At 38.0% G+C, this 24,240-nt stretch overlaps 1 protein-coding gene across 1 annotated transcript in view; it reads right to left on the reverse strand.

Annotated features, from left to right (window-relative positions):
* bckdhb (branched chain keto acid dehydrogenase E1 subunit beta) overlaps positions 1-24,240 on the reverse strand; it is a 64,253-nt gene that overhangs the window by 21,631 nt on the left and 18,382 nt on the right. Inside the window, exon 8 of the mRNA XM_053495439.1 lies at positions 22,453-22,563. Coding sequence (XP_053351414.1) covers positions 22,453-22,563 — 111 coding nt within the window. The remainder of the gene's footprint in view (positions 1-22,452; positions 22,564-24,240) is intronic.

Genomic DNA, 24,240 nt, shown 5'->3' on the forward strand with positions numbered 1-24,240 from the left:
GCATCTGCCAAATGCCCAAATGTAAAGTGGAAGAATAGGAGGAAAGTAAGATACCACCAAATTCCTGAGAAAAACCTACAGCTCTCTGCCAGAAAGTTGTCAGTGCGAAGAGGGTTTACCTTCCGACAAATTTATAAAAAATTGAGAAAGCACATGTACATAAGTATTCACAGCCTTTGCCATGAAGCATTTTGAAGGATTTTGAGCTCAGACGCACCCTGTTTTTCCTGATCATTCTTGAGATATTTCTGCAGCTTTATTGGGGTCCACTTGTGGTAAATTCAGTTGATTGGACATGATTTGGAAAGGCACACACCTGTCTATACTGTATAAGGTCCCCTTTATCAGGCCTATATGGTAGAGTGGCCGTAGAGTCTTATCAGACCTGAGAATTACGTTCTCATGGTCTGAGAGTCCTTCAGGTGCCTTTTATTAAGAAGTGGCTTCCGTCTAGCCACTCTACCATATAGGCCTGATTGGTGGATTGCTGCAGAGATGGTTGTCCTTCTGGAAAGTTCTACCGTCTTCACAGAGGACCTCTGGAGCTCTGACAGAGTGACCATCGGGTTTCTCGGTCACCTTCCTGACTAAGGCCCTTCTCCCCCGATCACTCTGTGTGCTTTCTCAAATGTTTATTTTTAAGTAATTTGCTAAAATCTCAAGTAAACATTTTTCATGTTGCCATTATGGGGTGTTGTGTGTAGAATACTGAGGAACAAAATGTATTTAATCCATTTTAGAATAAGGCTGTGACATATACTGTAACAAAATGTGAAAAAAGTGATGCGCTGTGAATACTTCCCGGATGCACTGTATATACATTTATAAACATACAGTATATAAAATAGATTTTTTCCTTATTTAAGGATAGTGGTTACATGAGGTCACAGAGTTGTTTGATTCCTTTTTAAAAACCTAATAACTAAAATCAGCAAAACAACCCCAATAAATTTTTTTTTACTAATCCTTGAATGCTTGGCCACATTATAAACACACCGGATGACACACACAGGTTTAAATGGTCCTTAAAGAGAAGTTTCAACACCCAGGGTTAGGGTTACACAAACATTGTAATTGTAATTAGTGTCTGTGTCCGGGAGTTTCTCGGCTCATGAGTTGATGCATTGACTAGACAGGGTACTGCCAAGTCAGTGCATAATAAGGTAGTAACTTCATGAAGCAGGAAAAGGAAATAAAAAGATCTCTCAACACTTGAAAACGCCAGTCAGTATTGTTCTAACTCTGATAAAGAGGTTAGAGTTGCCAGAAGAAAGCCATCAACGCCCACACCACAAAAAGGGCCGCTTGCAGGACGCCAAACAGCACCTAGACAAGTCTCACAGCTTCTGGAGCAGAATCATTTGGAGTGACGAGACCACAACTGAACTTATTCTTGGAGTGGAGTCAACAAGGCCTACAGTGAAAAAGTACGCCATCCCTGCTGTAAACCATGGTGGTGGTGGTGGATCGCTTATGTTTTGGAGCTGTGTGAGCTCCAGTGGCACAGGGAAGTTAGTCAAAATTAATGGCAAGATAAATGCAGAACGTTATTAGAAAATACTGGGGGAAAATTTTCATCCTACAGCACCAAAGCCGTGCATGGGACGCTCTTGGACGTGGAAATGACAACGATCCAGAGGACAAGGCCAACCTGACTCTGCAATGTCTACAGCAGAATAAGTTGAAGGTTTTGGTGTGGCCATCACAGTCTCCTGACCTCAATATCATTAAGTCACGTTAAGAAGATCTTAAATATGCAGACAACCAAAGAATTTACAGGAACTGGGCAGCTATGGCTCTGATTAGCTGTAGAGCCGCTACAGTCCCTCCCCTCTGAGACAGCTTGGAGGCCTAAATGTTAATGTTTTATACCTTCACTGGTACACGCTTATGGTTGATGGCCACATGCACATGGGGTGCTGAATTCTGACAACTGACTTGTAGGACCCTGTACAGATAAGGGTCCAGGAGAAAAAACCCTGCATTCCACATTCAGTGCAGACATGTATAGGAAAAAACTGACGTAATTGGCAAAGAACAAATATGTAGCAAAACAACTGCCTCTTTCATGTGGTTAATGGCTAAGTAACATTCTCCAATATCTCTCTTTAATAAATTAATATATTTTATATGTTATTGTTATTTTATATATTATTAATATGTTTTCTGTGCGTTTTATTTCGTTTTTTTCTGGACATTTGTTTTCCCACTGTCTGTAATCTCTTAAGTATTTTCTACACATGATTTAATATGGCTCACTCAAGGTAAACAGATGTTTTAGTGAAAAGCAAAGCAAAAATTCCTTTAGAAATTTTATGCAGGCAGCCACTGGTGCAAAGCAATGTCTTCATTGTGATAATGACCTGCACAGATGGAGAAAGTCTAGGTTCTGGAAGCTGGGCCAATCGGTCCCCCACATTGTGCTCTACTATAAAGATGCTCAGCCAAATCCACAGACACATGGAAGATAGGAACACAAAGCACGCGTCAGGTTCCATCATCTGCAATCTGATATCACCTCCTACCACACTTCACTCCCCTTTTCACACACTACTGTGCTAATGTCAAAATAAACCTCTTGAGGTTTAAGAGCTGCCAGGGTTTTGGGAGTGATCCTCAAGACTCAGATGATACATAGTTTTATATTGACATAGCTAAACTGATGACTGGGTGTGTTAGTTAGATTAAGAGGCTATACACTAATTAAAGTACGACATCTCAATGAGAAGGGAAGGAGTGTTTAGGGCACACAAAGTTTTAATGGTGACTAAATGTTAGATCAAACTACAAACAGGATGCTATTAGTTATTATAAGATGATGATGGCATACTAAGCTAACCAAGTGCCAACAAAGAAACAAATAAGTCATTCAGGAATGAAAGAGTTGACACAAAGCTAAATTATTTTCTGTTATTTCTGAGCCATATACTAATTCAATCAATGGGGTAATAAGTAATTGAAAAGATGACTAAAATGCAAAAACCGCCATATTATTCGATGAACCTTTTAACTTTTTCATCAAGAAATGGAAATCAGTTCAACTAAGGACACATCTGGGTGATATTTTTTGGCACTTCTTGCTGCACTTGAATGATATTTTCTTGAGTTTTAAAGCATTTGGCTGAATGTATGCAGTTAAGATTCTTCTGCAGAATGAAGAATTCTTCCAGCTGTTGCAGACAGCAGTGCAATCATAAATAAAGGTAAAGTGAGACAGTTTCAGTGGCAGCTATCTTTGTCCATGCCACCCTGATGATGAGGTGGTAAGCTTCGGATAATGATCAGTTCCTTGTTTTCTCCACACTTTCTTCTTTCCAGCTCTGTGGTACTGGTTTGTCTTCATCTCATCGGTCCATGTGACTTCATAGCAAACTGTAACCTGACCTTGATCTGTGCTTGAGGTTCACCAGAGGCTTCTATCTTGTGGTGAACCATCTTAAGTTATGCTGGTATATTCTTTCTCTTTATAGCCCCGACACATACATGCCTATATTCTGAATATGGTTCTTGCTCCATCTTGCTCTGTTGTTTCTAACACATTGAATGTTTAGGCTACATCTGTATATGCCCTATTCTTATCTAGATCTGCTTTACTTGCCTTGATACATGTGCAGTATGATCCTTATTTTTAGAGACATCTTGGGACACTCAATTGAGATAACCAACGGATCAATTATTAATAAAAAACCTTCACCCCCCCAAATTCTCACCTTAAGAAATATACAATTAACTTTTACTAAATCGAATCTTCATCCATTTTGCCTGTGTGCATAACTGTTCGACTGTGAGCAGTTTTATGGCCCATCTTGACAGACAGCTTGAATTCAATATGTTGTAAGGTCTCCTGGATCGTCTATGCTTAAAGGAACCCAAGCACATTCCATAGAATCCTTTAGACATAAAAAAGGACTGTAATTACAATATTGTGGGACAAGATTAACCCTTAGTAGTCATCAACACTTGACAATCAGGTCAAGATCAAGTTTAAAGAATTAGTTTGCTTTCTATACTACCGCCCTGATGTAGAAAACTGAGTTTAAAAAAATACACCGGATCATGAATTGCATAGTTGGACTTTACACAAGGAATGCTTCGGTCCATCTACCAAACACTTTGCTGCTATTTGTGTCACTAAATGCTACTTAATCTTTTCATCACTGCAATGTTTTACCCTGAAATGTTTAAAAAAAAAAAAAAAAAAAAAAAAAAACAACAACTTAATTTTCATCTAAATCTGGGCAATGTTAGTTTACGTTGGACAGAACCACAAAACCTTTAGCAATGACTCTGTTATACGTGCGTGTGTGTCTGCGTGTGCTTTGAGACATAGGATAGCAATTGCTCTATTAAAGCTTACTTATAAACTAGCTGTAGGATCACATTGCAACCTATTCACACAACTGTCAAATCTATCGCTAAGTTTGTTGAATTATGCCTCATCTTCAATAAGTCTGCCAGAATCAGATAGCTCACAGCCTGAGTTAAACCAGGGAGGGATATATAAATTCTTGAAACTGATGAAAGTTTTATCTCTTTAGAGATCATTTGTCTGAGGCATGTATCCTCCACATGCTGACTGAAATTACACTCAAACTGTATGTTGATTGATCACAGCCACCGCTTCAGACATTTACTTTATAGAAACATATGCTGAGCAGGACTTGTCTTTCCACTGCTCAACACTTTATATTTGCATCTGGTTTGTGCACATGGTCTTATGAAGCGTGCAACGTTTACTGCAAGGGCACCATTAGCAGCCAGCGCTGTAAGTCAATAGCTTATTTACTTCTGGCCTCTATACACCACTGCTGTCCAAGTGATTAACTTCAGTGATGGTCTGGCCCAAGTGATGCTGGATGATGAATACCTTAAGGAAGTTTTTTTCTTCTATTTGACTCTGGCTCACACATTTTTTTCTGTCTCTTTGCTCACATACAAACAATTCTAGTTGCCTGTGGTTTTATTAAGAGAATAGCATAAGTACCCGTCATTAATGGGAAGAGTATATAGGAAATAGTTAATAGGTTAAAGTGAAAAAAAATGTTAATCAGCTTTAATATAATCAGTGATATTATTTCAAGTTACAATATGATATAGAATGTAAATTTAAAGACAACTATTTTTGTGAGACTTGTTTCGGGTTTTCCAATTTATTAAATAAAGATATCATTGAAAGACTGAGTTCTGACCAATGTACAGACCAATAACCAATCTTTTAATTATGTACATGCTAGCAGCAGAGAGTTCAAAACATATGAATTATGGGCAGGACTTGTATACACATACATACGTTAGATGTTTTGGAGATAAAGTCAGAGAGGCCAGATTGAGGTGGTTTGGACATGTTCAGAGGAGAGATTGTGAATATATTGGTAGAAGGATGTGGAGGTTGGAACTGCCAGGCAGGAGGTCTAGAGGAAGACCAAAGAGGAGATTTATGGATGCAGTGAGAGAGGACATGAAGTTAGTTGGTGTGCGAGAAGAGGATGCAGAGGATAGGGTAAGATGGAGGCAAATGATTCGCTGTGGCGACCCCTGAAAGGGAACAGCCGAAAGACAAAGAAGAAGAAGAAGAAGACTTGTATACACATACATACACATATAATTCACAAATAAAATTGTTATATAGGTGTGTGTGTGTGTGTGTGTATATATAAAATATATTAAATATATTTTTTAAAAAATAACCCTGGTGGTGAGGAAGGCGAAGAGGACAAAGGCAGAGCAGAGGACAAAGGCAGAGCAGAGGACAAAGGTGGTGGAAGCTGAGAAAGGAAAAATGTTGTGTAGTCTTCAGGGAGGAGTTGAGACAGGCTATGGGTGGTCAGGAGGTGCTTTCAGATGACTGGACAACTACAGCCAATGTGATCAGAAAGACAGGTAGGAGGGTACTTGCTGTATCATCAGGTAAGGTAAAAGTGGACAAGGAGACTTGGTGGTGGAACAAGGAGGTCCAGGAGTGTATACAGGGAAAGAGGCTAGGGAAGGTAGAGGTGGCAAAGGCCAAACAAAGAGCATATGAGGCCTTGTATGCTAGATTGGATAGTAAGGAGGGTGAGGTGGGTCTGTACAGGTTGGCATGGCAGAGAGATAGAGATGGGAAGGATGTGCCGCAGGTTAGAGTGATTAAAGATAGAGATGGAAATGTACTGACAGATGCCAGGAGGGTAATGAAAAGATGAAACGAAAGAGAACAAAGAGTAGAAGAGGTGACTGTTGTGGAGCAGGAAAGAGCAAATAGTAGTAAAAGTAAGGTGAAAAGGGAGTTGTAGAGAATGAAGAGTGGAAAGGCTGTTGGTCCTGATGACATACCTGTGGAGGTATGAAAGTGCTTAGGAGAGGTGGCAGTAGAGTTTCTATATAGTTTGTTAAACAAGATCTTGAAGAGTGAGAGGATTCCAGGAGAATGGAGGAGAAGTGTATTGGTGCTGATTTTTAAGAACAAGGGAGATGTGCAGAGCTGTGGCAATTACAGAGGCATAAAGCTAATGAGCCATACAATGATGCTATAAATTGTAAAAAAAAAAATAATAATAATAATACAATGTGATTTACGGATTTTCCTTTTTAGATTCTGTCTCTCACAGTGGAAATGCACCTATGCTGAAAATTGTAGACCCCTCCATGATTTCCAAGTAAAAAAACTTGCAAAATCACAGGGTGATCAAATACTTATTGACCTCACGTATGCATGTATGTATGTATAAAGCATGCCTAAAGCTTAACACAACAAACCTTGTTTACCACTTTAGATTAATTGTGGTAAAAATTAATATTTGATCATCAAAGTGATTTACAAAGGCAGCAGCTAAATCTCATTAGTCGACCCTCACTTAAACAGTGAGCAATGGCTAAAACCTTTATCACAAATATAATAACGAAGAGAAAGAATGAGCGGTTCCCAGCTCTGGATAAGGCAGTCTGGGTTTAGCTTATGTGTCCATGCATGTGGGCTGACTGTGAGAAAGAAATAGACTGTCTCTTAAAAATGCAAAGAATATAAAGAAATGCCTGCCCTCGCTGCTTACTAATGAGTCCCCATGATTGGCTTGACAAATATAAAGTGACTGACATCTGTGTTTATTTAAAAATGTTTGGTGCAGAGTTTCGATTTGTTACATTTATGATACTTTCTCATTTCTTAATTATATTTGGCACTGCTGTTTAAAATTGTTTATTTACCTTTTATAGTTGTAAAAACTATCATTAAAAATGTCAGATCCTAATAACCCCAAAACACATGATCAGCGATTTGTATCAGTATAAGACGATTCTGATTCACACTGATCAGCCCCCCCGCCTCCCTCCCTGGCACTTTTATACAGTGCCTGAAATAGCATACAGCATACCTGAAATAAAGGACTTTTTTAATGCAAAATGCATTAACGTTGACATGCCTGCCCTTCTTCAGCAATAAAACACTGCTCCCACTGGTGTACTTAGTCACCTACTATGCAGATGTCTCAGTGTGTCCTATTTAGGAATGTTTCAACAACAAACCAGACTGGCTCAAAATGATTTAAGAAATATATTGAGTGTGAGGGAGGAACAGGTCAGCTAGAGTTAGCTTAAGAAATAGTGGGAGGAAAGGGAACGGCGCACAGCAGAAGGTCATAGGAAATAGTCGGCAGGGTTAATGAGGGGTTAATGTCCTCTTTGCCCTGCTCCACTGTGCCAGAGGCAATGGTGGCTTCCCTTTACTGCTGACTGGGATACAGGGCTGTGATTAGACCAGGCCGCTTGCACAAGGGGAATGTCATGTTTACAGCCATTCCCACACACACCCAACATAATGAGAGTCACTCTCTGCCTACGCTTGCCACAGTACTATGCCAGGAGAGGTGGCAGACGCTCACGGGCTCAGTTCGTACGTGTACATACAAAAACACACACATGTACTTTAACTCGAAAACCACAGCCTGAACAGCCTCAGGTCAGAACAAGGACAATGCTTTGTTCATGGCCTAAGACAAAACATACCTGAACTGCTTATAGTGTTTCTGGTAAAGTTTCAAATGGAGCTCTGATGACTTAAGAAGGTTTGTAATAAGCCTCAAGTTAGGGCTGTGTAGTGCATTAACTCCATCATCCAGATCTTGACCAGAGCTGCAGGGCCTCATTCACAGCACCATTCATCAAAACCATGACAGTAAGCGAATGCTGAAAAATCCTGCCGTCTGAGCCGCATTGGCCACAGAACATTGTCCGTGAGTGGGCTGTGTGTCTTTAATTGAAGAGCCACCGCATGGTCATAACTCACACGGCACTATATGATCTCCATGACAAATACAGTCCTGGTGCAGCCCAAAGTACTAATGCAGCCTTTTCAAGTGGGATGGCTGGCTTAGCGCCGAGAGTGAAAGGATGAGAAGGAAAAAAAATCAAAGCAAAGAATACATAAGCTTGCTCTCACTACCATGCATACATACACAAACACACATTTTCAATTCTGGGCCAAGAGTTAGACCTAGATGCAAAGAAGCCTGCTTAAGAGAGTTGTTTTCTGTCAGAAACTATTCCAAACATCCCATAGCGTCCCACTGATGTCAGTTCAAGGCAATTAAAGTCTGACATGCCCCACCTTTAGCAACAACACCACATCGCAACCCACCATTTTAAAGACAAGAGAAGCAATGGAAGCCTTTAAACATACACTATAAAGCATTTCCTTGTCCATGGAAGGAGCAGCAATGGGCAGTTTCCGTGCTTGCTTTTTTAACTATAGAGTTAGGCCACAATGGTATTCAGATACTATTTCAAGATGTAGTCAGTGATTTTTATGTCTGAACACTTTTTGTAATATTTAGCAAAGTTCTTTTTTTTATATTCTGGAAGCTTAAAGAAAGTTTCTTCTCTGAGGAAACATTCTGGTCTCTCTGGTGCCTCGGGTTGTATCGATCGCAGATTTAAAAAATAACAATAACATAACATGGACAGGAAGGTGCATTCACTAATATTTTGTCATTTCATCCACATCCTACACTGATGTTTAGGCATTCTAGGTAGGGCAGTTGCATAACTTCGAACGGAAGGCAAAGCAGCCAGCTTCACTACAAAATAGTTTAGCACTGAAAATGCCAACATGCACATATGGAATTAACATATACGCTAAAGGTTACTTATGCTAGTCAACTATTTTATTTGTTAGTTGACGTTGTAATGAGCTGCCGGCATGACATCATTATCCAATCCCATCCAGCTGGTCAAAGATAATGCATGCCAGGTTAAAACAGTACAGAATCCTTATTGTGAATGCTACTGAGGCTAAGTTAAATATGGTGGCAGATCCCCTATTCATCATTAAACTGTAAGAAGCTTCTGATCTGTTCAGTCTGCCCTGCATTTAACAATTTGTGTTTTCAGTTGAGCCGCCAGCTTACTCACACAGCAAATTTTATGAATTGCACATCCTTAAATAGTGTAATATTTTTAAGTGTCTTTATACTGCACAGTATTAAACGCATTTATTTATATTTACATTTAGTAGCCTAAATGTAGGCTAAATGTAGGCTATTATTTAGTAGCCTAAATGTAAAGGACTGAAACAAAAAATATAGCTCATATAGTATGGCTGTTAATTAAATTGAGTTTTAAACACATTGACTTCATAGGAAACATGGACAGGTTGACTGTTATTGAATTGCTGATTTAAAATTACTTTGTAACAGTGAATGTGCATTTAACAGGTTATAAGAACATCAACCTAATACTAGCTACCACCAGTGAACTTGGCACAATTACCTACTGCTTCAGATATTGCTTTAGCCAGCTGTATTAGGCTGATTTTCTGTGGCGTCCATCACGATCAGTATCCAGACAGAAGAAAAAAAGAGTGAGGTTTTTTATCTCAAATGAGGGTTTTTTTCTGAAATTTTCTCCAAGTGACTTACGGCATTCTGGGAAAAATCAGCTAACAAGTGGATCTGCGTTGTTTTTCTTAGTGCAAAAAAGGGCAGTATAAGGGAAGTATAGAACACACAAAAAGTCTGAGAAGTCCGCTCCTTGCTTCGCACGCTCCTCAGATGCTACCTCCAGAGGGTTTGGATGGTTGCCATTAAGGTTACTTTTAGCTCTGGGTTCTGATGTATGACCCGAAGCATGGTTCAGTCAACCCATGATTACACCAGTGCACGTCCAAGACAGCAGGAGGAACACCGGACACACTTTATTTACCATAGCTAAAATGGAGCCTGTCTTCAACTGTCGCCTCTCCAAAACGACACAAACATCCCCCCATGCATAAAAGCACATACAGCTTGGGGTTAAACTTGCAATGAATCACTAATAGATCACGTCACCGCAAAAATAATAGACTCCAGGCTTTGCAGAGGGACCCAGCTATCTGCCTCAACGGTGACCTCGATGATCTCAATCTGTCCAGAGCATTGTCCAAAACTCCAACCGCCACGAGTGGAAAAAAACAGCAAAAGAAGCAGTTAATTTACTTAATGGTCACACAATAGTGTCCAGATTATGAATGTCACTCTCAGACATGTGCGCATACACACGAACAAATTTGATATGAAGACTTTCTAATGACATTGATTTATGTTGTTCTGGTCTTACTGGCTCTGGTAACAGCTCATGGCTTAAAAAAAAAGAATGGCTCCCAAGACACGGCTTGATCGGTGAGCGTGTGTGTGCATTTTAAATGTGCACATTTTGGAGTAACTAAAACCAATAAATCTCATAATTGAGTAGCACGCGATAGGTGGGCACAAAAGTCAGTGAAGTCCTGAAAATAAGGAAATCTGCAAAAATAAGTAACCACTTCTCTCTTTTATGAGTCTGTGTGAACCATCTGCTTACTTCCAACTGGTGACACGGAGACACAGAGAAAAATTTTAGAAATCTCACGAGTGCTAAACAGAGGAATGCAAGTGCTGGCTAAAAACTGCGGGAGTGAATGGAAAAGCAGATCTAAAGAGAGGAATGAAGGAGGAGGGGAAAAAGTGCGGGAGAAAGCTCAAAGCATGTGAGATTTGAGAGTAAGTGCACAGAAGCCTGAAGTGACGGATGAGGAACAAAATATGAAGGAAAAGGATGAGAATTAAAACTATTAATAATTATTACTATTTAAAAAATAAACAAATTGATATCAAGCGCTTCAAAAAAAACAACTCGGTACTTCACAAAGCAATAAAAACAGTTTAAAATATAAAAGAAATTAAAATGATTAAAAAAAAGAAAAAATATATATAGAGAGAGAGCCCTTAAATAAGCAAATGCCTATTAATTAAATGCAGTTCTGGAGATGAGAAACAAAGCTAACTACTCAGCAATAGACACTACTGTTTTTTTTATATAAGTGCTTTTAATCGTTTTAATCGATTAAAACTTTTAATCTAGTCATTGTCTGTGATTAATTACAATTATTAAATACTCAAATTTACTTGTATTAAAAACATGCAATGTTGAAATAAAGAATGCATGACAAACTGGTTAGAGGAAACAAACTACGCAATTTCATAATATCCTAAACATTACGATTTAACAATGTTTAAATTAAAATCTTTCAAATGGGACCGGCACTAAAAGCACCCACAGCATGGCTCAAACCTGGATTCTCAGACGCAAAAATCAACAAACTTGAGCTTTAGTCACCTGGGCCACCACTTCCGCATCATACTTTTAATGTATTCTAGTAAAAATAATTTCCCATGAACGTAGCACAAGCACACAACTTTGGTTTTATTCAAAATTCCATGTATAATTTATAACTAATTTATAATTATTTTGTTCAGCAAACCTGATGTTTCCTCAGGTATCATATTATCCGTGTTAAATGTGCCATTACAACACACAGCTGGGTAACCGCACTGAGATTACAGGAAGCCATAGGGTCTAACTTGGTCATATAATTAATTTGTAGTTTATAAAAGATAAAAAAAAAAAGAAAAAAAAAAAAAAAAGGGAAAACATTTAAAAGTAATAACATTTGTCAATATTAATAACCCTAATACTTACGTACCTGCATACATACACACACACACAGACATGTCTTTATACACACAGTGCCTTGCTTAAGTATTCGTACCCCTTGAACTTTTCCACATTTTGTCACGCTAAACACACAAATGTGAATGCAAATTTTACTTGGGATTTTATGTGATAGACCAACAAATTGGCGCACAACTGTGAAGCGAATTTTTTTTTTTAAACCGGAACTTTTAAAAAAAATTCTGAAAAGTTGTGTGACACAATTATATGCTTTAAGAACTGATGTTCACTGATGTGATTTCTTATTTTGCTTCATTAGAGGACCGTGGGAGTGTAAATGGTATAAATTAGTATTACGAGCGCAATTTGTTAAGCCAGAAAAGACCACATGGTGATTGTCATATTGTCACAAAAGGAGGGGGTTCATCATCATCAGCAGTAAGAAGAGTATAAGGTACAGAGAGTACCGAGTACAGGATTTATTCCTGACGGTATTTTTAACCAGATGTCTTCAGATGCGCGCTTAATATATTAAAAAATAGTTGTGTATATATCTATCTTGTACTGCACCAGGATAAATTCCGAAACAAGAACATATTGTCATTAAACAAAAGGACCAGTGAACTATATTTAAAATATTTGTGTACAAACTGTCAAGTTTCCTGACAAAGGCGACCAGGTGGTATAGTCTTCCAGCATTAGTTTATGTGGTACAGAACATTGCTTGTTTGGGAGCTTGTGATTGACCTACTGTAAAGTCACACTGTCTGCTTCTTTTAATGTAGCAAGGAACCTTTTGGAACAGAAAAAAAGAAGCCCACAAGCCTCCTAGGCTTCATTAAGCAGATCTTACTTGGGATATAGAATTTTGTGTGAACCACATTTAACAACATATTAAAAATAAAGAAAAACACATTTATTGTAGTATTTTTAGGCAATGTTTCAGGTTACTTCCCAGACAAGAAGGGAGCTTATGCCTTGATTAACCACAAAAAAAACATAAGTAATTTTCCATTGAGATAACCACCAAAGCAATGCCACAATATGAAAAATGACAGAGTTACAACATTCTGACTAACAGGCATGTACTGTTCAGTGCACAGTCCACATTAATAAACTGATTATATGCATGAGTTTCATTAATAAAGCATGGGAAGAAAATTATTTTAAACCCCTATCCTTTTATTTTTTACATTTTCTTCTGATGTTTCCAACAACTACACAAAGCTACTCATCAAATATTATAAAGACTCATGTCTCTGTTGTACAGTCGTGGCCAAAAGTTTTGAGAATTACATAAATATTATGGGAATTTAGAAAAGTTGCTGCTTAAGTTTTTATAATAACAATTTGCATATACTCCAGAACGTTATAAAGAGTGATCAGATGAATTGCATAGTCCTTCTTTGCCATAAAAATTAACTTAATCCCAAAAAAAACTTTCCACTGCATTTCATTGCTGTCATTAAAGGACCTGCTGAGATCATTTCAGTAATCATCTTGTTAACTCAGGTGAGAATGTTGACGAACACAAGGCTGGAGATCATTATGTCAGGTTGATTGGTTTAGAATGGCAGACTTGACATGTTAAAAGGAGGGTGATGAAATCATTGTTCTTCCATTGTTAACCATGGTGACCTGCAAAGAAACGTGTGCAACCATCATTGCATTGCATAAACATGGCTTCACAGGCAAGGATATTGTGGCTACTAAGATTACACCTAAATCAACATATGGGATCATCAAGAACTTCAAGGAAAGAGGTTTATTTCTTGTTAAGAAGGCTTCAGGGCTTCCAAGAAAGTCCAGCAAGCGCCAGGATCGTCTCCTAAAGAGGATTCAACTGCATGATCGGAGTGCCACCAGTGCAGAGCTTGTTTAGGAATGGCAGCAAACAGGTGTGAGCGCACTGCACGCACAGTGAGGCGAAGACTTTTGGAAGATGGCCTGGTGTCAAGAAGGGCAGCAAAGAAGCCATTTCTCTCCAAAAAAACATCAGGGACAGATTGATCTTCTGCAGAAAGAATGGTAAATGGACTGCTGAGAACTGGGGCAAAGTCATATTCTCCGATGAAGCCTCTTTTCGATTGTTTGTTTCATCTGGAAAAAGGCTTGTGTCCTGTGTCACGTGTCATGCCAACAGTAAAGCATCCTGAGACCATTCATGTGTGGGGTTGCTTCTCATCCAAGGGAGTGGGCTCACTCACAATTTTGCCCAAAAACACAGCCATGAATAAAGAATGGTACCAAAACATCCTCCAACAGCCACTTCTTCCAACATTTCAACAACAGTTTGGTGAAGAACAATGCATTTTCCAGCACGATGGAGCACAGTGCCATAAGGCAAAAGTGTTAACTAAGTGGCTCGGGGACCAAAATATTGAAATTTTGGTTCCATGGGCTGGAAATTCCCAATATCTTAATCCCATTGAGAACTTGTGGTCAATCCTCAAGAGGCGGATTCCCAAACCCACTAATTCTGACAAACTCCAAGAAGTGATTGTAAAAGAATGAGTTCCTATCAGTCAGGATTTGGCCCAAAATGCCCAAAATGCCTTCATTACTTGGTAAAATGAAGTGACGAGTAAAACCGTTTTATTGTATAATTTTAGAAAGATTATACACTTATGTGAAAAGAATTCAGCATATAAATTTTAATGATCACCTATGGAAATTGCTGCCCTTTTTTTCCTCCTAAAGAGTCAACTTAGCATCATTATTACCATGCTGCACTTCGAAGTAGATTAAAATCGTAACACTGAATATATTAAATGGTCTACTTTGTCGCTACCAAAAGTTGATTGAGAGCATGCCCAGTCGAATTGCAGAGGTCCTGAAAAAGAAGGGCCAACACTGCAAATACTGACTCTTTGCATAAATGTCATATAATTGTCGATAAAAGCCTTTGAAACGTATGAAGTGCTTGTAATTATATTTCAGTACATTACAGAAACAACTGAAACATAGATCTAAAAGCAGTTTAGCAGAAAACTTTGTGAAAACTAATATTTGTGTCATTCTTAAAACTTTTGGCCACGACTGTAGATGCAGACTTAACCCTAGTACAATCCTAACTCTGCCGTCTTTTCTACATCTGTTTTAAATGAACATGACAGATAATTATGATAAAGCCTAACATTACAGTTGGAAGACAAAAAAAATCTGAGATTATCTGGATTTCCACACTACCCATATATTGGTTAACTGTTATAATTATCAAATATAAAGGGCAGCTTTGCTGCAAATGTCTACATCCATGATCTAACATCTTTTATAGATATTTTTATAGATTATATAGATAGAGATTTTAGACATTGCAAACAATTCATTATTTGAACTGCAAGATAGCAGACAAATCCAATACTAATTCATCAAAAAAAAAAAAAACTTTATTAGCTGTTATAGGAAAATCAGAGTTATAGGAAAATCAGAACTTGAGGCTTCCTCATAGTTGCTACAGAGTGTTTATGGAGGCAGGCATTCGACCACGCAACAAATCCTGATTCATATAAATAACTGCTCCACACCATACCACTGCCCAGTGCCAAAAATCAACAAAAATAGCATAAGCTTCTATTTAACTATAGTTAGACATACGAGAGTGATAAAAATGGTCTTGCTGTGAAGTTTGAATAGGTTAAAAAAAAAACATGATATAAAACGTGCCATTTATTAATGTCACAAGCATCACCAAATCAGTTCGAACAGAAAGCCATTATTTTGTAGATCAGGAAATCAGTCTGGATATTCCTAATACCTAATCACCATTTGAGCATTTCCTCATGTCGAACAATTCAACAGAATACAACAGGAGTCGGCATAAAAGACCTGCATGGGTGGGCTATAAATAAGGATAAATGGAAAATCCTGAAGCTCCTTAAGTTAAAGCCAGATTTGTTTGCTTTGTTTAGGGTAAAATATATGTATCTAGAATCAGACCAATAAAATGCTTAAATAATCCAAATCGAAAACAGAAAGACAGGCTAATGAATATTAACTGGTAAACAACTTACCAAAAACATCAAAGCTTGTGTTCTACTATGACTTAGTAATTAAAGTAACATTTTTCTCTGTTGATCTGTTTTAGTAGATCAACGCTGATAATCACATGAATATTCGAACAATATCAGATTAGATGTGGTGTATTTTTACATTCAGTGCTGGTGGCTCTTGAGCAGTAAGAGAAAGTGATGTTAAAAAAGACAAATTTATATAAACAAAAGACACAACCTGGTTTAAAGCTGTTTCAATATATTTCTGCATGACCTTCCCTAGACCTGCACTGAATGTGAAATGTGTACTATATGCAGCCGAAAACACTTCGAATAAGAAATATGATCTTTTCTGTCAAGTCTGACGCTGGGAAAACAAACACAGACTGACACACACCAGGGGAGCCGGGGAGCCTGAGCCATCCTCAGGACCTATGAAAATTACGCTGCAGCCTTTTATATAATATGAGTTTATTTGTTTTATAAACTCCTAAAAACAAGATAATATACTCATATGTTATGGATGGCATGCCTTTATTACTTGGTAAAATAAAGTGACGAGTAAAACTGTTTTATTGTATAATTTTAGAAAGATTATACACTTATGTGAAAAGAATTCAGCATATAAATTTTAATGATCACCTATGGAAATTGCTGCCCTTTTTCCCTCCTAAAGAGTCAACTTAGCATCATTATTACCATGCTGCACTTCGAAGTAGATTAAAATCGAAACACTGAATATATTAAATGGTCTACTTTGTCGCTAATCATTAGTTTTTCCGTGATCTTTTTTGGTTTGCCGATAAGTGTACTGCAGATATAAAGATATTACATAAGCAAACAGTTATTACACCAAAAAAATATGCTGTTGCAGTGTGGTGTGGCAAAAGTCTACTGCATAATAGGGAAACCTTGGCGAATAATCAGTTTCCATTCTGTCCAGCCAGAGCTCAGCTTATATAAAGCTTAAGGCACATCTAATATCAAGGGAAAGGATAGAAAGACGCTTCCCTTAAAATTATATAACAGATGGTTTTGTGTGAATTGTCACTACCCACGTGAAAAAAGACTTTTATTTAATTTGGGTTTTTACTCACTCCCCCATGCAGGAACTCCAAGCCTGTCATTAACGCATAACCCTGCCTTTTAATACAGTTTCATATTACTGCCACCTGGCTTCCTGTCAAATAAACAGGTCTGAACTCAGACCTCCTTCAAATAAGATGTGCATCATAGTGCATGGACATTTAGTAAATGAGGCAGAGAAGTTGATAAGGCAAGCTTTGTGTAAACGGTGCAAGGAAGGCTAAGTGGTTCTGGCACTTGATCATCTGTCTCTATTCCTAGAATCACAACTCCGGGGGACATAAACACACATACACATACCATTCATCCCTACTCAGTATTCCACTCTTCTCCTCAATGCATCCATCATATTTGAAGTGTAGAAGCCACAAATGACACATACCAGAGCATGTTCCAAAGTGGGGTTTTAAATGATGTGTCTCTTCATTATCTAACAAACCCACCCAAACGATTTGCATTAATACACACAACAATCAGCTTGAGTTTTCTCCACTTACCCTCTAAAAATTATAGAACCTCAGAAGTATATATATATATAATAAAATAATTTAAAAACTATTTATTGGTTAATTTAATAGAAAACAGTAATGGGCGTGGAGGGGGTTGCTCAACAAAAAGGATGATTTAAGACCATCAATAAGAAAAAATAAAGTGCAGCAATTTTAAAATCACCCTATGCACTGAGGTTTCTGCAACAATTCAGCAACACTTCACAATTTATTGCAAACTTTTTAACAATCAACGAAGAAGCACAACTTTCTTCATCTTGATCAGGTTAGCCAGGCAAAGAGAATACTGGTAGAGCTACTTTACTGTTATGCCTTACAAAAAATAGAGCAGGCTAAGGATGGAAACCAGACTCGTACTGTAGCGAGACCAGAGCTCTTCCAAGTATTTTTGCCAGCTGGCTTTTATACTGTACCTCAAGCATTACTCCCCCCAGCCCCCCACCCCCACACACACACAAAACTAATGGACAAATGGTTACAATGCATCAAAAAAACTGGATTGAAGATTCCACTTGAAAGATATTTACTATCATATACAGTGGAACCTAAGATTATTAGCATAATTCGTTCCGGAAGCGGGCTCATATTCCAAAACACTCGTAAATCAAAGCAATCTTTTCCAGAAGAAATAATGGAAATTCAAATTATTTATTCCACAGCCCAAAAAAATAAAAATATAAAAATAATGAATACAAAATATAAAGTAAAAATAAAACAAATAAATTCAGACAGATAATTCTGGCGCTGTGTGTGTGTGTCTGTGTGTGAATCTAAAGTAAGAGGAGAGGAGGTGTAAACCAAGGCTTGCTCATTTTTCAAGTCAAAATTTATTTAAAAAAATCTCGCTCGCAAACCGCGTTACTCGCAATCCGAGATTTTACTGTATTATATACATACACACATTCATTCACCTTCTATACAAATTATACTGTGTCGCAGGGGCCAGAAGTCTATCCCAGGAGACACAAGGCGGGATTCATCCTGGACAGGGTGCCACTCTATAGCAGGATACACACGCGCACAGACGCAGACACGCAGACACACAAGGTATTTGGGATAAGATTGTCATATGTCAATGGCAAAAAGTCTAATCCGCAGGTCTTTGGAATGTTTGAGGATACCGGAGTACCCGGAGGTACCCCCAAACAAGGACAAGGAGAACAAGCAAACTCCGGGCACACAGACCCATGGTGGGACTCTAACCCTTAAGCCATTAGGCGAGGCCACAGAGCTAACCACTATGCTACCATGCCACCTATTATGACCACTTATTATCTCAGGTGGCATGAATAACATTGATTATCCCGTTACAACAGCAACTCAAAGTCTTTGAAGAGCTCCACAATAGTATAGAAGGTATAGAAGACCTCCACAACAGTAACCTAGTCTTTGGACAATTGAGTCTTAACCAATTGAGGAACCACTACCCCAAAAACCTATGGATGGCTCTGTGCATCAGCTACCTGGGGATGAGATGGCCTCAGGATGCACTATGGGAGAAGCCAAACTGCAAGAGGTAGTGTGATGCTTTAGGTAATGCTCTGTTGCGTACCTTGAATTCCCTGATGGCAGTGACCTCTATCAGCAGAAAAATGCACCCTGGCATTGCAAAAATGGTTCAAGAATCATTTAATGACAACCCATTTAAGGCCTCAACATTCTCTGGAACTCTGCAGTTTAGCATCTGTGGGATGTGTTGAAAAAAATCAAGTCCACTCCATGAAGGCACCACCTTGCAACTTACAGGACTTAAGGATTTAATACTGATGATGTGGTGGTAGACACGGCAGTACACCTAATGACCTAGATCAGTGTCAGAGTCCCAGTGGCATCCATGGCTCAATGGGTCAGGTTGACATTATATAGTGTGTGTAAAAATGTGTGCAATTTAAATTTTTACTAAGGGGCTCAAAGTGTGCCAAGAAAATAACCCCCACACCCTTACACCATCAGCATGAACAATTTATTTAAAGCAGAATAGAGCCATGCATTCTTGAGGTTTCTGCCAATTTCAGACCCCATCATCCAAGCATGCAGCAGAACTCTAATCTTCTGTTGTTCACCTTCACAGACACACACACACACTTTCTCTCTGCTCTTCACAGAAACACTGCTCTGTTGTCGATTCTTTTTAAAGATAAAGTGCAGGTTAATTTGTTTTATTTTTACTTAATATTTTGTGTTAATTATTTTGGGCTGTGGAACGAATAATTTAAGTTTCCATTAATTCCTATGGGAAAATTCTATTTGGTTTGCACCAGCAAACTGCTTCTCACTATTTAGCTAAATGGTAAACACTCTTAGGAATACATTTTTTATTTGCATGTTGTTTAAGACTACACAAACCTATGCAGACATTTATAGACCAAAGGCAAAACAACACCAAGCCAACCACAAAAGACCTCACATCTCCATACTCCATCCTCACATCTCCATACTGCATCCAGAGAAGACAATGTACATTGAAGGAGGTTAACACTTGGTCATATAGGGATATTTCAACAAGATAATAACAACAATTAAACATCCAAATAAGCATGATGGTTGTGGAAACACAAAATCAAGGTTTTGCAATGACAGTCCCTAGATTTGAATTCTAAAAACTTGTGGTCTGAATTGAAGAGAGCAGTCCACATGTGCAAAGCTAAGAATAAAAACAAGCTGGAAATGCTCTGCAGGGAAAGAAGTCCAAATATCCCACTACAACTTTTGTCTAACATTACAGGAAGATGAACAATCCTGTTACTATTTACAATGATGGGAATAAAAAAAAATCCTTCCTGCAGAGCTATAAAATAAAAACTACAATTAAACTGCTATGGGAAATAAATAAATTTATTCATTCATTCATTTATTGATCCCGGCAATTGCTCTGATCCAGTTGGATTCAGAACCAATGTTAATAACACTGGTTCCAAGGCAAGAACATTTATCCAGATGGTGGGGCCTGCACCCTGCACACTTAAATTAGCACCCAAGGGCAATTTAGCATAAGCAAATCTGCACGGTTTTAAACAATGGGAAACTCAGACAACCCAAATGAAACCCATGCAATACTGTGAGCACTACCATGTTGTCTGCAGTCAACAGTGAATAAAATAAATCAGAAAGTAACATTATAAAAGGAAAAACATATTTCAATGTCATGCCACACTCTTCTGCTGGTCTGGCAGGAAAAAAATGGCCATTTTGTTTATCCCTTAAATGAATGACTATTATATTTACAGAGCAGTTCCAGACACCAAAAAAGGAAAAACTTTTTTCTCAACTTTACTGCAATTTCAGCTGATTTCTTTAGTCAATACATGACGCGTATAACAAAGTTGTTAAATACCAGTCCTGTAAATCACCCAGAACATGTTCCAGTGCAGTTATGCCTTAATGAGTGGGATGCTGTTACATGGATGTAACCCACACCTCCATACATGCAGAGGACACCAAACAGAACGTATAACCAGCCTCTGACTCATTCAGAGCTTGCAGTCACTTGGATGCTATTCTGCACTAACATCTGCAACTAGTTCTTAATGCTGCAACTAATGATCTCTAGCCAGGTCTTCAGATTTTTTTTTTTTACCGTCTACACGGAATTCCAAGCTGGTCAGCTAGCATATTCACACGTGACTCGGATTTTAAAGTTCATATTTCTAACAAAAAAATTAATAAAACATTTTAAAAAGGAATCGCAACCGCTCCATTTGGAAACCCCCATATGTGAAGAAACATCTTTAAGCCCAAAATGACCATAACCCAGCTCGGTTTATTGAGAGACCACTGTTTCTATCTGAAAGTCACAATCCTTCATGCCATACTGTTTAAATATAAGGGCTTCAGTTTTAAGAGAGTCAGCACTTCATGCAAGAGACATTATGTTTGTTCTCCAGCGCCCCTCCTACCCCAAAACCACTACCTTAACACACATCTGGCTACTAATTGCATGTGTTAGCTAAGAATAAACAGTTCTGTTACTAACCAATTAATTCATTCTCCAAACAGATTTTAAATTAATTAGATTCTAACTTATTGCCCTTAGTTACTCATAACAAAACATCTGTATAATATAATTAGATGAAAAAACATAGTTACACTTTTTATTCCCTAATCTTTATTTTGTATTATGATCATACGGGCAAAAAAATTAAAACAAAAATACAAAATGAGAAAAATTACAACATTATAAAAAGTTCTATTATTTAGGGGAGAGCTTTGTATAGAGTACAATGAAATCCACTTGTTTTCCTTATTGTCTGTCAGAAAATCTCAAATTTAATCACATTATTTTGCCTAAATCAAGTATGACTGTCCCGTTGAACTGAACTTTTTTAGCGCCACTACGTTCATAAAATTAATAGGGTTTGAAGGCCCCATTACTCTTATAAAAGTAGTGGCATTAAAAAGTCTTCAAATGTTCATGGTAAAACGGACAACATTAAAATATGAACAGTATTTAACAGACATTTTCCATAGTGCTTGAATTGGAACAAAACAATGAGTGAAAGATTTGAGACAACCTCACCCTTCCAGAACTATAAAATGCCAAACACCGTTGGACGTGGCTGAAATTGTGTTATGCTCCTGCATATATAAACAGATATGCAGACCAGGAATTTTTTTTTGCTGTGCAAGAGCACATTATCTGTGTATAATGCAAAAATTATACGAAACAATACTACTAGACAAATATCGTCTTGCTTAGCAGCATCCAAGAAGCAGTAAGCTTTACTTTTAAGCCTAAAACAAACTTCCCTCTTACATTTTCTTTATCTTATTACGACTGAATCTTTACTATAAAAATGTCAAGGTTATATTCAATCTGGAGGCTTTTACTCTTGTGGGTGAGATCACATGGTCAGAAGTAGCATTGAACTAAAGCTCACTTATGATACAGTATGACTGTGTGTGTCCATCCATATGAAATCACCTACCTTACATACTGTCTCTATGTCCCATGGCAAAATTGTCTGCAAGTCAATGACCTCACAAGACACACCAAGCTTGTCCTGTGCCATGTTAGCAACTTCTTTCATTACATGAACCTGTAAAACAAAAATCGTATCGTATCATTTAAGGTTTTAGGTTACCATCAAGTGTGTGCTACCTTTCTTCTCAAGGATTGTGATACCTTTCGGTCATGGCCAGTGTTAACTTTATTAATTTACATAAATCCATCTGATGTAGGTGTTAATGTTATGAGTAAGAATACATATATACATACATACATTATATATATATATATATATATATATATATATATATATATATATATATATATATATATATATACACAAACACACATACATACATTATATATTTGCATTACATTATAACTATTTGCCCCCTTCCTGATTTCTTATTCTTTTGCATGTTTGTCACACTTAAATGTTTCTGCTCATCAAAAACCGTTAACTATTAGTCAAAGATAACATAATTGAACACAAAATGCAGTTTTTAAATGAAGGTTTACGTTATTAAGGGAGAAAAAAAACTCCCTGAGTGAAAAAGTGATTGCCCCCCTTGTTAAAAAATAACTTAACTGTGGTTTATCACACCTGAGTTCAATTTCTGTAGTCACCCCCAGGCCTGATTACTGCTACACAGTAAATAGGAGCTACCTGACAGAGAAGTAGACCAAAAGCACCTCAAAAGCTAGACATCATGCCAAGATCCAAAGAAATTCAGGAACAAATGAGAACAAAATTTTGTAATTTGTATTTGAGATCTATCAGTCTGGTAAAGGTTATTAAGCCATTTCGAAAGCTTTGGGACTCCAGCGAACCACAGTGAGAGCCATTATCCACAAATGGCAAAAACATGGAACAGTGGTGAACCTTCCCAGGAGTGGCTGGCCGACCCAAACTACCCCAAGAGCGCAGAGAGACAACTCATCCGAGAGACCACAAAAGACCCCAGGACAACATCTAAAGAACTGCAGGCCTCACTTGCCTAAATTAAGGTCAGTGTTCACGACTTCACCATAAGAAAGAGACTGGAGATTTCCAAGGCGCAAACCACTTTTAAGCAAATAGAACATTAAGGCTCGTCTCAATTTAGCTAAAAAACATCTCAATGATTGCCAAGACTTTTGGGAAAATACCTTGTGGACCGACGAAAAGTAAAAGTAACACAGCATTTCAGAAAAAGAACATCATACCAACAGTAAAATATGGTGGTGGTAGTGTGATGGTCTGGGGTTGTTTTGCTGCTTCAGAACCTGGAAGGCTTGCTGTAATAGATGGAACCATGAATTCTACTGTCTACCAAAAAATCCTGAAGGAGAGTGTCCGGCCATCTATTCGTCAACTCAAGCTGAAGCGATCTTGGGTGCTGCAGCAGGACAATGACCCAAAACACACCAGCAAATCCACCTCTGAATGGCTGAAGAAAAACAAAATGAAGACTTTGGAGTGGCCTAGTCAAAGTCCTGACCTGAATCCTATTTAGATGTTGTGGCATGACCTTAAAAAGGCGGTTCATGCTAGAAAAACCCTCAAATAAAGCTGAATTACAACAATTCTGCAAAGATGAGTGGGCCAAAATTCCTCCAGAGCGCTGTAAAAGACTCGTTGCAAGTTATCGCAAACGCTTGATTGCAGTTATTGCTGCTAAGGGTGGCCCAACCAGTTATTAGGTTCAGGGGGCAATTACTTTTTCACACAGGGCCATATAGGTTTGGATTTTTTTTCTCTCCAAATAATAAAAAACATCATTTAAAA

Source organism: Clarias gariepinus, chromosome 4 (assembly GCF_024256425.1).
Source record: "Clarias gariepinus isolate MV-2021 ecotype Netherlands chromosome 4, CGAR_prim_01v2, whole genome shotgun sequence".
Taxonomy (NCBI): domain Eukaryota; kingdom Metazoa; phylum Chordata; class Actinopteri; order Siluriformes; family Clariidae; genus Clarias; species Clarias gariepinus.